General features: G+C 45.7%; 2 protein-coding genes across 13 annotated transcripts in view; both read right to left on the reverse strand.

Moving 5' to 3' along the window:
* The window catches only part of SEC31B (SEC31 homolog B, COPII coat complex component), a 30,546-nt gene extending 28,919 nt beyond the window's left edge, over positions 1–1,627 (reverse strand). For 10 of the 12 annotated variants that reach the window (XM_060405131.1, XM_060405129.1, XM_060405126.1 and 7 more), the window contains exon 1: positions 1,539–1,627. The gene's annotated coding sequence lies outside the window, so the exon portion shown is untranslated. Of the gene's footprint in view, positions 1–1,167 lie in introns of all 12 variants that reach the window. The other 2 variants (XM_060405127.1, XM_060405124.1) reach the window with 1 other exon arrangement.
* A 3,369-nt stretch (positions 1,628–4,996) lies between these two features.
* NDUFB8 (NADH:ubiquinone oxidoreductase subunit B8) lies at positions 4,997–10,208 on the reverse strand. The gene is given in 5 exon segments (NM_001177679.1): positions 4,997–5,089; positions 7,356–7,511; positions 8,114–8,213; positions 9,738–9,864; positions 10,124–10,208. Coding segments are annotated over 5 exon segments (561 nt in total).
* Positions 10,209–15,529: the final 5,321 nt, after the last annotated feature.

A 15,529-nucleotide genomic window follows, 5' to 3' on the forward strand; every position in this document is an offset into this window, starting at 1 on the left:
TCCATAGACGGCAGCCCACCAGGCTGCTACTCTCCCCCTTACTTATTGGGTTCCATCTGCATTAGTCTTTTCTTTTAATTTCTTGGCTTTTCCCCACTTTAGAGCTTTGTAAATTAGGTTTGCTATACCTTGAAAGCTTTTCATTTAATTCTCTGGATAAGTGGTTCCTTATCACATCTTTCAGGGCTCAGCTTCTCACCTCCTCAAGGAGGTGAGTCATCCAATCCAAAATAGTATTTTTTGCTTCTTAGCAATTTGTAACTGTATATTCATTTACATCTACATTGTTGGTGTTGTACACTAATAAGCAAACTCCATGAAAGCTGCTGCTGTCTGCTTTGTTCACCATGTTATACCTAGTATCAGAACAATGTCTAGCACAGTCAGTGTTTGATAATATTTTATGAATGAGTGCAGACATCTATTTTAACTCGGGTTTCCAAACCAATTCTAACATATACTCAAGATGCCATTCCAACAGGCTAGCAAAGCAGCTGCTGCTGCTAAGTCACTTCAGTCGTGTCCGACTCTGTGCGTCACAAAATCAAAAGTTTTATTACTTAATCTCAAATGTACTGTCCAGCTTGAAGAAAGCTTAGGGCTGCCAACTCAACCAAGACTTCCCGGACACCTCTAAACACTTGAGGCTACAACAGGACTCCTCTGACGAGATTGCACATCATACCATACGGTCACCAGTGCCACCTGCTGGTCAAGATCATTTTCACGTTTCTGGAGAAAAGTCTCTTAAGTGGGAGCTACAATTAGCTCAGTGCACTTAACGTGTACCTCCCATTTAATTCTAACAGTGGTTCCGTGTGGTCAGTAGTTACTATCTCCATTTTACAGGAAAGAAAACTGGCTAGGCCAAGCTGTGAACCCCAACCAGCCTTCAGAGCCCGTTGCTTTTAACCAATATACCAGTCTAAAGTAAACTCCATAGTGTTTAAATCCCAGACAGCCTACAAATTGAGAAGATAGGCTTGTCATGATGGCAAAAATGGTCCCCGATACGGTCAGAATGGCGGGGCCTGGAAGCGTCAAAGGTGGGAAGAGCTATGATCAGGCAACCAAGAGCTGGGCACACTGGTGCAGTGAAGGGGGAAAGCCAGCTTTCCTTAGCTGTCCACTCCCTCTGGAGGACGGTCGGCCTTCCCCGCGGCTCACCGGCGTCAGCACCGACGGGCGTTGTCGCCCGGGCGGGACGCACAGACCCGCGGCCGGCTCTGGGCCCCGGACAGGTCAGGGCCCAGGGCTGCTGAGGGAGGCGCGAGGGCAGCGCTGGAGAGAGATCGTCGTCGGGCTGCGGGGCCCGGGCGCCGCAGGGAGAGTGAGCAGGCGGCAGTCCGAGAGCAGGGCGGACATCGTGGGGTTCCCCTGAGAGGCACACCGGCCGGAGCCCCCGGGCGGGAGCCTGACCAGCAGGGGTCTCCGCCGAGGGCGAGCGCCCCCCGGCACTCCTGCGAGAGGGACCGCGCTCTGGTTCCTCGGCGCGCCTTCTGCTCTCAGGAGCCCCGGGATAGGCGGGGAAAACCAACCTGCGCGGAAAGCCCAACTCAAGGGTCCGGCGCCGCAGAGCTGGAGTCGGGAGCCGGTTCCCTCAGGGCTTTGGAGCTCCGCGGGCGCTGTCGACGGCGGCTGCAAAGGGCCAAAAGTAGTCCAGGCCGCGGGCGCCGCCGCCCACAGGCGCCGCTCGACGCCAGGCCCAGGACCTGGACAACCCGCGGAGAATGTTCCCTCGTGGAAATATAGCTTTTAGTGGGGCTTCCCTCACCTGTCCTGTGATTCGCAGTGGGTCAGATCCCGCGACTGTTAAAGTTTTGGTGTCTTTTCCCTCTGAAAAGGGAAAATACTAATTAAGCGGAAAAGACCTGGTCCTAGCTCCAGGAGCGCTCTGTGGAATCCACTTAGCTGAAAAGGTGAAAAGCAATCTAGGCCAGGTGGAGCTGGCGATAACCCGCCTACCAATGCAGAAGACGTAAGAGACGCGGCTTCCTTCTCTGGGTTGGGAAGAGTCCCTGGAGAAGAGCATAGCAACCCACTCCAGTATCCTGTGGACAGAAGCACCCAGCGGGCTACAGTCCATAGGGTCACAAGGAATCGGACACGACTGAAACAACTTAGCCCGCATAGGCCTTAATAGCAGAGTGACTTTGTGAGGCGGACCAAAAACTGGTGCTCCCAAACGTTGGTTGAACTAATTCAGGGCTGTAGATGGGCGGAGAGCGAGGTACCGTAGACCAGGGGCTGCTGCTGCTGCTAAGTCGCTTCAGTCGTGTCCGACTCTGTGCGACAACATAGACGGCAGCCCATCAGGCACCCCCGTCCCTGGGATTCTCCAGACAAGAACACTGGCTGCTGCTGCTAAGTCGCTCAGTCGTGTCCGACTCTTAGCGACACCATGGACTGCAGCCCACCAGGCCCCTCCGTCCATGGGATTTTCCAGGCAAGAGTACTGGAGTGGGGTGCCATTGCCTTCTCCAATGCATGAAAGTGAAAAGGGAAAGTGAAGTCGCTCAGTCCTGTCCAACTCCTCACGACCCCATGAACTTCAGCCTACCAGGTTCCTCCGTCCATGGGATTTTCCAGGCAAGAGTACCAGGGTAGGTTGCCATTGCCTTCTCTGAGACCAGGGGCTACCCAGAAGGTATCAGAGACCAGACAGGTGTTAACACGTTGAAGTTTCAAGAAGATAGGTGATGTCCCAACAAGGAGAAAGGGGCCCAACAGACTGATACTGTGAATGAAAGTGGCTACAATTGGGGAACTGGGAATTCCCAGATTCCCACAATTACAGATTGTGGAATACTAATTCCACTCTGCAGGTAATTGGGAGTTACTGAAAATTATAAGTAGATGTGGTAGCTCAGGGGTAAAAAAGCTGCCTGTTAATGCAGGAGACTCTGGTTTGATCCTGAGTTGGGAAGATCCCCTGGAGAAGCAAAAGGCAACCCACTCCACTATTTTCTTGCCTGGAAAATACGATGGATAGAGGAGGCTGGCAGACTGTAGCCCAAGGGGTTGCGAGAGTCGGAAACAACTTAGTGACTGAACAACATGCAGTAAGATTATATCACTAGTGATCTGGATCCCCTTGCAGAGAGAACAGAGCTGGAGGCAGGGAATCAAATTAGGAGGCTAACAGAACAATTCAGGTACAGGTGATGAACTCTTGGATTAACGGATTGTAATAGCTGAACAGGCTCTTGTGACTGATACAGGTAAACAGTTGGCAGGGGTATCTGTGATCATATATATCTATTGATTGAAGGAATTATGGCATTTCCAAATAAAATGTTCTACAGGCAGCTGAAGATTTTGGATCTAAGTTATTTTGATTCAAAACTTTAATGCATGAATTCTACTGTAGTCCAATCTACCTCCCAAGATGGTGAGCTGGTTATGACTGGGCCCTGTCTTTGTGACACAGCTCTAGATTTCCTTTTCACATAGATATGGGAGTTTTGAACTCAGAGCAGAAAAGAATGTAGGGTACTGGTGAATTTCTCAGCACAACAGTGGATAAGAAACAGGATTGAAAACTGAACCTCAGACAACACCTCAAAGGAGGGAATGAGGCCAAGGTGTGTGTTCTGAAAGAAATCTGAACCAAAGGTATAAGGTTAGTTTCAAGTAGGACATGATTTTAAAAAAACCAAAAAACACACTCTTCCTGCAACTGGGACATCTTAGAAACTCTTTTCACCTTCTTATAAATGCTAAGTCTTCTTTTCTAGGTAACTCATTGAAGGCAATTATTTTCTTGTTCAACTTTATATCTCCAAGGCCTATCAGTGTCATATATATTAGGCAGACAGACATTTGTTAAATTATCAAATGTTCTAAAGGACAGAGAATGAAGACAAAAAAAGCAGTGGAGACCTTGAGAGAGACATTAAAAAAAAAAAAAAAAGGCATTTCAGCAGACCCACTCCCTAATCTCATAAACGTCTTTCACTGTCTTCACACCTCTAAAGGACTGCTTGTCTAACGTGAATGGACTTGCTTCCACAGACCATGCTGAATGTATACTTTATGGGACAGGTTTTCAGACAGTATCATTGTAATTTAAGAAAACGGCCCTAAAGGGAAGAAAAGAACATAAATTGGTTCTCTTTAACAGATGCATTGAGATAGACCCTTAAAAACATGGTTTTTCTCTTTCTAAGGCTATTATAGGAGCTTGGATGAATCATTAAGGTAATGAAAGCCATGCATAGGTTCAGTAATAACTGTGACTATCCTCTAATTCATAAATATAGGTAATGTCAACTTGTAACAGTCTAGGATTCAGAAGCTGCTTTGGAATACATATTCTTTTTTTTTAAAATGAAGGCTAGTTGATTTACAATGCTGTTTTTTTAATAAATACATATTCTTATAAGAGAGACATACAAAATTAGAGGCCAATCACAGCCCTAGGCCTGTCCTAGAACACTTATTTATCCTATAGTATTTTGTAACATGTAAGAGTACACTTTTTTTTTTAGCTAACTACTATTATTAAAAGTTTTTTTAATGGGAAATAAATCTGTTCCAATTTGAGAAGTCAGAAAACCCTGTAAATGGGGAGTTACCCTTAACTACCTGCTACACAACTGGAACCCTCAACTACCTTTCCCAGCAAAATTAACAAATCAACATCCTCTTTGCTTCAGTTCAGGCACTCAGTCGTGTCTGACTCTTTGCAACCCCACGGACTGCAGCACGCCAGGCCTCCCTATCCATCACCAACTCCCGGAGTCTACCCAAACTCATGTCAATTGAGTCGGTGATGCCATCTAACCATCTCATCCTCTGCCATCCCCTTCTCCTCCTGCCCTCCATCTTTCCCAGCATCAGGGTCTTTCCAAATGAGTCATGCTTAAGCAGTAGCTATTCCCAGAGGAAATGAGGCACAGATACCACAGCACTAAGTTTTATTAGGGATTTCATTAAAGTTAAATTTCTAGGATTGAAGGAGTCAGTTAGGGAACACAAAGCTCATGAAGCCTCCTCAGATCTCATAGTGAATCACTGGCTCAGGTTCTTTGTTGGGATCGCCGCCTCGTTCCAGGTACAGATTATTGTAAGGATACTGCTTTGGCCCCTAAGGAAAAAACACATGTCAGCAAGAACAACATATATCCAGCCAACACCTGGCTACAGCCTACCCTGAGGGAAGAATCACACACAGTAAACAGGTACACAGTAGCTTCTGGTGAGACCCAGCTGGGCCAGAACAGCAGGGACAGTACTCTTCTTCCTAGCTCAGCCCAAGGCTGTGAGAAAGCCTAGATTGTAAGAGAAGGGGTGCTACAGAGAGAGAGAGAGAGTGTGTGTAAGAGAAGGTGTGCCTACAGTATATGTGTGTGTGTGAGAGAAAAAGAGGAGGGAGAGAGAGAAAGGGAGAGCATGAGGGAAGCTTTCTAAATGAGATGATGCATCCATCCATCCCACTCTCTCGGGGTTGAGACAGACTCAATCTCCTTTAAGTCACTCAGCCTCTAATGGTTCCACCACTAAAGTGGCCTAGCAAATGAGGCGTGCAGGAGCAGCAGTGGGGGAAGCACAGAGGAAACATGGCTTGGACGTGCTTTAGGGGCTGCTGGCTTTACCAACAAACAGCTGTCAGAGAACACAGCTCAAGGGGAGGAGAAAAGGGTGATGTGCTTACAGAACTGAAAAATGGAGGAGCCACACTGCGTTGCTTGCTCTCCTGAAGCGAAGTTAGTGCTCACACCAGCCCTATGTGCACTCTCCAGCCTGGGGCCCCTGGGGCTCGGTAGGAAGGCTTGTGTCCGTGCACAGACATGCACGCTACCATTAGGACATTGCCTGTCTCAGCAGAGGCAGCACTGTGCAGCCAACTGGAGACACGGCAGCCTCCTGCTTTCAGTACCTTTCTCACAGTCTGCCCTGTAGACTATTCCCAGGTTAATCTTTTAAAAACCTAGGCATCATGACAGCATTCTTCTGTTCAAAATCCCAACATGGCTCCCTGCTTCCTAGAGGCAGGCCAAGTCATCAATGTATTCCCAACCCTTGGCACCTTCTGTGCCCGGTACATGACAGGAGCTTCATAAACATTTATTGAATTAGTGCATTACTATACCATCAAGTCCAGATCCCTCAGCCACACAATAAAAGGTACCCAACCAAACTGATCAAATGCACTTCACAATATTTTTAACACAGCAGTTTCCACACCTGATTTCCCAGCACATCAAAATTACCTGGGAACTTGTTAAATATTGATTGTAGAACCCCACTGTGGAGTTACTGAATTAGGCTCTCCAAGAGCTAAGGAATCTGACTTTTTAGCAGTTCCCCAGGTGCAGCTGGTTGTCTGAGAGCTATTTATAAACCTATTCCACTCCAGCTAACTCACTGTCCTCTTTCTCCATTCTGTTTTCTTCCCCCAAATGTTCTCTTCAACTTCTCTCCATCATCTAAATATATGTTTTAGCATCTAGCATAATCCTCCCTAATAGCACAAGCACATATATTCACTACGCACATATATACACAAAAACTGTGCCGAATTCCTATATATATGCCAATGTTGCTCACGTCACATATCTGAATTTTCTTATCCAAATTAAACGTCCTCAAAGCAAGAGAGTATATTTTCATTCTTTTTTTTTAGTTTATTTAAGTATAGTTGATTTACAATGTTTGTTAATTTCTGCTGTACAGCAAAGTAATTCAGTTGTGTGTGTTTGTGTGTGTATATATATACACACACACACACTTTTTCATATTCTTTTCCATTATGGTTTATCACAGGATATTGAATACAGTTCGCTGTGCTTTATAATAGGACCTTGTTGTTCATCCATTCTATTTATACTAGTTTGCATCTGCTAATCCCAAACTCTCAATCCATCCCTTCCCCAGCCCCTCCCTGGCAACAAGTCTGTTCTATACAGACAGTATATTTGCTGTATCCTTCATGTTCTCTAAAATTAACTGTCCATGCTTATAGTAAACATTTAATTGCTTCCTATAGAAAAATGCCCTTCACACTAATAAAGGATAAGCTTTCAACTTGAGATTCCTGGACTCTACCTTAAAAGATCACTTGCTGAAATATGGTGGTAAGTACAGTTCCCCAAATGGCAACTCTAAAGACTAGCTGGCTTCTTCATTCTCATTCCTCATCTAGTCCTACAGTTTCTTCTCACTCAGACTGACCCAACATACAGGCAAAAGCTGTGCTCTGGTACTTGTTCCAGGCCAGTAGCTAAGGAACTAAGGCCCTCTATAGGCTAGGCCTCACCAGGAAGCCAAGCTTGATATCGGGTAGATCTCTACTCCAGAGACTGCATTCCCTCAGGAAAGTGTGCCTGAGGGAGCACTCCTCAGATACTCACCACAGGCTGGTAGGTGGGGTAAGTCTCCCCTACCCAAAACATGAACAGCATGAAGGCGACGAAGCCGAAAAGGTGCTTACACATGAGGTTCCAATTAACAGGAGTCGGGGACGTGTCCACACGGTTCCTGATATACATGTCCAGGTCCCAGTGCATCTGAGACAGAAAGGCAGATCACCATCACACACTGCTCTTCCTGCAAAAGGCAGGCAGTCCAGAGTGATCAGAGCCTCATACAAGACTTGAAAGGCATTCTCCTGCCCTGGGCAATATGCTGAGAGCCGCATCTGAGATACTCTGGCCCACAGGACTGGATGCTGGCTTATGTCTGGGTTTGGTTGATCAGAGACAGTCCCAATCATTAACATTCACAACTCAGAGCTTCAATTATTCTCAGAAGTCCTTTACACACACACATATAGACACACACACGGAACCTCAGATCTCAGAGCACTTGACCCTGCTTCCTTGGGCAGAAAAACCTTAGTGTTGATGTTTAGTCACTAAGTCATGTCTAATTCTTGGCAACCCCATGGGCTGTCCATTGGTTCTCCCAGCAAGAATGCTGGAGTGGGATGCCATTTCCTTCTTCAGGGGATTTTCCCGGATCAGGGATCAAACCCATGTCTCCTGCAGTGGCAAGCAGATTCTTCACCACTGAGCCACCAGGAAAGCCCACTTGGGCAGAAAAGTGCCATCTGATCTACAGAAGACATAGGGAAAAGGAAGAAAGGGCAAATGGGACATGGTTCTCTCACCGGTTCACCCCAGTTCAAACGCAGGTCTGGGTGGTCCCAGTCATACCATGGATCCCTCTCCTGCTGTGAGCGGTCAGGCAGTTTCGGATAGTCACCATACCTGAGAGACAGCAAGAACTTCTGGACACGGCTTTGAGAGCCTCCGACAATGCGCAGCCTTCTCATCTCTGAGATGAGAAACCAAGTGACAAGATAATGGCCTCCCACTAAGGACAGAGGAACTAACCTTCCAATCAAGATCTCAGTGTTTTCCTGTGGTGCACATATTGAGAATGTTGGTTTAAAGGGCTGCTGGTAAATATCCCAAATATCCCCCCAGAAAGACTGTGCAATTTACATTCCTACAAATGGTATAAAAGAGATTAATTTTCCTGAATGCTTTCCAGTATCAAAATTATCATTAATAAAACATTTGCTATTTTATTGTTTTATTAAATCTCAATTTTTTACTCACTAAGCACAGCACTAACTGCAGAAGTCCAAATTGTTATTAAAAATTCATGTCAAACTCCGAAACATTATTTAACATATGTAAGCTTTTCTTATCTTCTTTCAACAAAAAGAAAAAAAGTCATGCCATGTTATAACATTAGCAATGGAAGGGAATTTTACAATCAATCACTCTGTTTTCCTCAGTAGACAGAAAAAGAAACTGAAGTTTAGAGTCTGAACCTAAGGTTGCCCAGTTAACTGGAATAAAAACAAAAAGGTATAGATGAGAGGAGTACTCTTCATAGCAACTGTTTCTCAGCCACAAAACTGACAAACATCTCCGAGCCTCAAACACCTGATTGTTGAGTCCGTTTTCTCCCTCTGCTGACTTAGACGCATCCCGGAATAGCGGGCACTCCGGTGTGATAGGCTGGATCTTTCAACAACAAGTCCAGGTTCATCTTATACAGACTGCTACCGAGGCTGCTCTTGTCCACAACACAATAAAAGTCATAGGAAATGATGACAACTAGACATGTGTCACAGAAAGTGATTGGAAAACAACAAGACGAATAGGAGCTGCTAAAATCACTGCTGAAAGAGTGATGCTAGGGAGAAAATGAGGGTGACAGTAATCAATTCAGGTAATTAACCACAGAGATGTTATGGGGTATGGGGGAAAATCATCAACTGGAGTAAGAGTTAGCTATTTAACCTTTTAAAGTTGCTAAGATTTCCACAACGCTAACAGCAACAATTTAAAAAGACAGAAATATACACATATTAATATAGAGTACTCTGTCTACAAATAAGGTTCTCATGACAGCAGTCCAGCTCCAGCCTGGTCACGTGCCTGGATGACAGCACCTGAGCCCAGCAGATGCTCAATCTAAATGAAACCTTGCACTCTGGATGGACCAAGAAGGTTCCCGCTATTCAGGGGTCCTCAAGGGAGCTATTAAAACCTCAGCTTCCTCATCTGAGGAAACAGCCTGAGCCAAGGAGAAAATTAAAGTCCTCGCGACTGCAGCTGCTCATCCATCCCCTCCCACCTCTCTCCACCGAGAAAAGCATCCACACCACTGACTCTGACGGGTCACGAAAAGGTTCGGGAAAAAGGGTCAGAGTAGAGCCACCCACCCAGTCCGAACTTCTCCCACTACTACTAGGGTGCGAGCAGACCCTATCTCACCCCATGCCATCATCTGGGTACGGCTCGTAGTCTTCCACCCGCATATTATACTTCTTGGCGGCGGCAGCCCGTTCTTCTGGGGTCTTGGGATAGGGTCCCGGGAGCATGTCCTTGGTAATGTGGGAGGCTAGGGCAAACGAGGGCAGGTCAGAAGCGACCCCACTTTCTCTGCCACTCTAAAAGCTTCAGGCTTCAAGTTCAGAGCCCGAGGCTTCGAGGGACCAGCAGACCTTCCTTCCGTTTTTGTGGATATGCCAATTCTACCTCCGCCCTTTCCCTCACTCGGCGGCCGTGGTACCCCACCAAATCCACCCTGCGCCCGACACAATAAACCTCAGGCACTTCCCCCTCCCACCCACACTGAGGCCTCGCCCGTTCTAGCGGACCTGTCCGTGCCCCCAGCGGCACCACGTTTCGGGCTGCCTTTTGCAGCCATCGGATTCCCAGGACCCCCGCTCTGGCCGCCGCCATCTTCACCTTCTTTCCGTTTCACCCTGCACATGCGCAGAGACCTTGTCACGGCGGCTGAGCCGGGCCAAACGCGATTAGGGAGAAAAGTGTTAAGGTTCAGTGAGGGCGGGGTTTAAGCGGTGCTGGTAAACCAGAGGGACCAGGTGAGCGGATCCGTAGAGGCTGAGAGGCAAGGCGGAAAGGACAGAAAATCAAGCGGATCACTGCTTTGACATTTCTCATTGTTGAGTCCCTTTTCTCCCTCTGCTGACTTAGACGCATCCCGGAATAGCGGGCACTCGGAACCTCGGTGGACAGCTGACCCACCTCCCCCAGGACCTGTATAAGTAAAGTGAGCCTGTTTAATCTCTTTTCTAGGGCTTCCCTCATAGCTCAGTCGGTAAAGAATCTGCCTGCAATAAAGGAGACTCGGGTTCGATTCCGGGGTCGGGAAGATCCCCTGGAGAAGGAAATGGCAACCCACTCCAGTGTTATTTCCCAGAGAATCCCATGGACAGACTAAAGAGAGAGAATCTCTTTGACTGCTTGCCTTGTTCCTCTCCTTCAGTGGCAGTTCCTCTTTCCATATTCAAACGTGATCATTCTTCAAATTTAGTGCTTGGTTTTGTTTGTTCACGTTTTGTTTTCCACATTAATTATTTCCTTTAGTTAGAGGCACGATGCAACACACAAATTGGCCCCAAACTGGTTGTTTTGTTTCAGCCGCGCGGCCCCAAACTGGAATCCCAATTTCTCGACCGGGGATTGAATCCGCATCCTTGGCCTTGAAAGCGAGGGGTCCCAACCTCTGGACCTCCAGGGAATTACCCCCCGCCCCGCCAAATTGTTCTTCAGTTTCAGTCCCATGTTTACATCCCAATGTCTCAGTCACCTCAACCCAACAAATATAAAACCAGTCCTATTATTTTGAACTCGCCTCAGATTTGCTAGACTTGGATAAACACACTTCGAGCGGAACCACAATTAGCGAACACTAGCCCAACAAAAGAATGGGAGGGGCACTATTGTTCGCATATGAATGTTTTTATTTACACAAGTATGATTTGCATAATTTACAGTATATCAGTTCAGTTCAGTTGCTTAGTCGTGTCGGACTCTTTGCAACCCCATGAATTGCAGCACACCAGGCCTCTCTGTCCATCACCAATTCCCCCCAAACTCTTGTCCATCAAGTGGGTCATGCCATCCAGCCATCTCATCCTCTGTCGTCCCCTTCTCCTCCTGCCTGTCCCTCCCAGCATCAGAGGTGGCCAAAGTATTGGAGTTTCAGCTTTAGCATCAGTCCTTCAAAAAAACAGTATATACATGCACATATTTCCAGGAACTTTTAGGGTGATTACTGTTTTGGAGTAGAATCCATTATTATAGACATTCCCAAATATATATCAGAGCAATAAAAATTGATATATACTCTTCAGTGTATGAAATTTGGGGGAGAATTACTTTATAGCAACTTGCCCTCATGCATTGGAGAAGGAAATGACAACCCACTCCAGTGTTCTTGCCTGGAGAATCCCAGGGACGGGGGAGCCTGGTGGGCTGCTGTCTCTGGGGTCGCACAGAGTTGGACACGACTGAAGCGACTTAGCAGCAGCAGCAGCAGCCCTCTTGCAAATGAGCAACTAATTGATGTTCAGAATGATGGGATGACATCTGCACTTGATCAATAGCAAACCCTGATCTAATTCAGTCGAGAAACAAGAGTTGGACTCAGGCAAAAATGCCTTTTAAGTAGGTGAGATAGCAGAGAAATCAAATGGTGCCAAGCAAAGAAAAAAAAAAAAAAGCCTTTGATTTTGGAAGAATTCAAGTTGCCATATATTTTTTTGCAGAGGACTTCAGATCAAACTTTGCTCAACATCTATATATTGGACAATTGCTTTTCCTTCTGACTTCCTTAGGTGGGTCAAGTTTGTGTCTCTCCCCATCCATCAGGGTAAAATTTAATGCTTCACTAAACTTGCCTTCTTCTTTGCCTGTTGTGTAGGCCTGGACGCACTGAGCAATAATATTTTGTGAACTGGTTAGCTCAAATGATGACTCCTACTCAGTGAAACAATTGTCTAGTCCTAGGAGGGGCGGCGGTGAGGAGATACCCCTCGTCCAAGGTAAGGAGCAGTGGCTGCGCTTTGCTGGAGCAGCTGTGAAGAGATACCCCCACATCCAAGGTAAGAGAAACCCAAGTAAGACAGTAGGTGTTGCAAGAGGACATCAGAGGGCAGACACACTGAAACCATAATCACAGAAAACTAGTCAATCTAATCACACTAAGACCACAGTCTTGTCTAACTCAATGAAACTAAGCCATGCCCTGTGGGGCCACCCAAGACAGGCGGGTCATGGTGGAGAGGTCTGACAGAATGTGGTCCACTGGAGAAGGGAATGGCAAACCACTTTAGTATTCTTGCCTTGAGAACCCCATGAACAGTATGAAAAGGCAAAATGATAGGATACTGAAAGAGGAACTCCTCAGGTCGGTAGGTACCCAATATGCTACTGGAGATCAGTGGAGAAATAACTCCAGAAAGAATGAAGGGATGGAGCCAAAGCAAAAACAATACCCAGCTGTGGATGTGACTGGTGATAGAAGCAAAGTCCAATGCTATAAAGAGCAATATTGCATAGGAACCTGGACTGTCAGGTCCATGAATCAAGGCAAATTGGAAGTGGTCAAACAAGAGATGGCAAGAGTGAATGTTGACATTCTAGGAATCAGCAAACTAAAATGGATTGGAATGGGTGAATTTAAATCAGATGACCATTATATCTACGACTGTGGGCAGGAATCCCTTAGAAGAAATGGAGTAGCCCATCATGGTCAACAAAAGAGTCAGAAATGCAGTACTTGGATGCAATCTCAAAATGACAGAATGATCTCTGTTCGTTTCCAAGGCAAACCAATATCACAGTAATCCAAATCTATGCCCCAACCAGTAACCCTGAAGAAGCTGAAGTTGAATGGTTCTATGAAGACCTATAAGACCTTTTAGAACTAACACCCAAAAAAGATGTCCTTTTCGTTATAGGGGACTGGAATGCAAAAGTAGGAAGTCAAGAAACACCTGGAGTAACAGGCAAATTTGGCCTTGGAGTACAGAATGAAGCAGGGCAAAGGCTAATAGGGTTTTGCCAAGAGAACGCACTGGTCATAGCAAACACCCTCTTCCAACAACACAAGAGAAGACTCTACACATGGACATCACCAGATGGTCAACACCGAAATCAGACTGATTATATTCTTTGCAGCCAAAGATGGAGAAGCTCTATATAGTCAGCAAAAACAAGACTGGGAGCTGACTGTGGCTCAGATCATGAGCTACTTATTGCCAAATTCAGACTTAAATTGAAGAAAGTAGGGAAAACCACTAGACAATTCAGGTATGACCTAAATCAAATCACTTATGATTATACAGTGGAAGTGAGAAATAGATTTAAGGGATTAGATCTGATACATAGAGTGCCTGATGAACTATGGACTGAGGTTCATGACATTGTACAGGAGACAGGGATCAAGACCATCCCCGTGGAAAAGAAATGCAAAAAAGTAAAATGGCTATTTGGGAAGGCCTTACAAATTGCTGTGGAAAGAAGTGAAAAGCAAAGGAGAAAAGGAAAGATATAAGCATCTGAATGCAGAGTTCCAAAGAATAGCAACAAGAGATAAGAAAGCCTTCCTCAGTAATCAATGCAAAGAAATAGAGGAAAACAATGGAATGGGAAAGACTAGAGATATCTTCAAGAAAATTAGAGCTACCAAGGGAACATTTCATGCAAAGATGGGCTTGCTAAATGACAGAAATGGTATGGACCTAACAGAAGCAGAAGATATTAAGAAGAGGTGGCAAAAATATGCAGAAGAACTATACAAAAAAGATCTTCACGACCCAGTTAATCACGATGGTATGATCACTCACCTAGAGCCATACATCCTGGAATGTGAAGTCAAGTGGGCCTTAGAAAGCATCACTACAAACAAAGCTAGTGGACGTGATGGAATTCCAGTGGAGCTATTTCAAATCCTGAAAGATGATGCTGTGAAAGTGCTGCACTCAATATGCCAGCAAATTTGGAAAACTCAGCAGTAGCCACAGGACTGGAAAAGGTCAGTTTTCATTCCAATCCCAAAGAAAGGCAATGCAAAAGAATGCTCAAACTACCACACAATTGCACTCATCTGACATGCTAGTAAAATAATGCTCAAAACTCTCCAAGCCAGCCTTCAGCAATACGTGAACCGTGAACTTCCTGATGTTCAAGCTGGTTTTAGAAAAGGCAGAGGAACCAGAGATCAAATTGCCAGCATCTGCTGGATCATGGAAAAAGCAAGAGAGTTCCATAAAAACATCTATTTCTGCTTTATTGACTATGCCAAAGCCTTTGACTCTGTGGATCACAAGAAACTGTGGAAAATTCTTCAAGAGATGGGACTACCAGACTACCTGACCTACCTCTTGAGAAACCTATATGCAGGTCAGGAGGCAACAGTTAGAACTGGACATGGAACAACAGGCTGGTTCCAAATAGGAAAAGGAGTATGTCAAGGCTGTATACTGTCACCTTGCTTATTTAACTTGTATGCAGAGTAAATCATGAGAAACGCTGGGCTGGAAGAAGCACAAGCTGGAATCAAGATTGTGGGGAGAAATATCAATCACCTCAGATATGCAGATGACACCACCCTTATGGCAGAAAGTGAAGAGGAGCTAAAAGCCTCTTGATGAAAGTGAAAGAGGAGAGTGAAAAAGTTGGCTTAAGGCTCAACATTCAGAAAACGAAGATCATGGCATCTGGTCCCATCCCTTCATGGGAAATAGATGGGGAAACAGTGGAAACAGTGTCAGACTTTATCTTTTTGGGCTCCAAAATCACTGCAGATGGTGACTGCAGCCATGACATTAAAAGACACTTACTCTTTGGAAGAAAAATTATGACCAACTTAGCATATTGAAAAGCAGAGACATTACTTTGCCAACAAAGGTCCATGTAGTCAAGGCTATGGTTTTTCCAGTGGTCATGTATGGATGTGAGAGTTGGACTGTGAAGAAAGCTGAGCACCGAAGAATTGATGCTTTTGAACTGTGCTGTTGAGAGTCCCTTGGACTGCAAGGAGATCCAACCAGTCCATTCTAAAGGAGATCAGCCTTGGGTGTTCTTTGGAAGGAATGATGCTAAAGTTGAAACTCCAATACTTTGGCCACCTCATGCGAAGCGTTGACTCATTGGAAAAGACTCTGATGCTGGGAGGGATTGGGGGCAGGAGAAAAAGGGACGACAGAGGATGAGATGGCTCGATGGCATCACCGACTCGATGGACGTGAGTT

This window comes from Ovis aries, chromosome 22 (assembly GCF_016772045.2).
Source record: "Ovis aries strain OAR_USU_Benz2616 breed Rambouillet chromosome 22, ARS-UI_Ramb_v3.0, whole genome shotgun sequence".
NCBI lineage: Eukaryota > Metazoa > Chordata > Mammalia > Artiodactyla > Bovidae > Ovis > Ovis aries.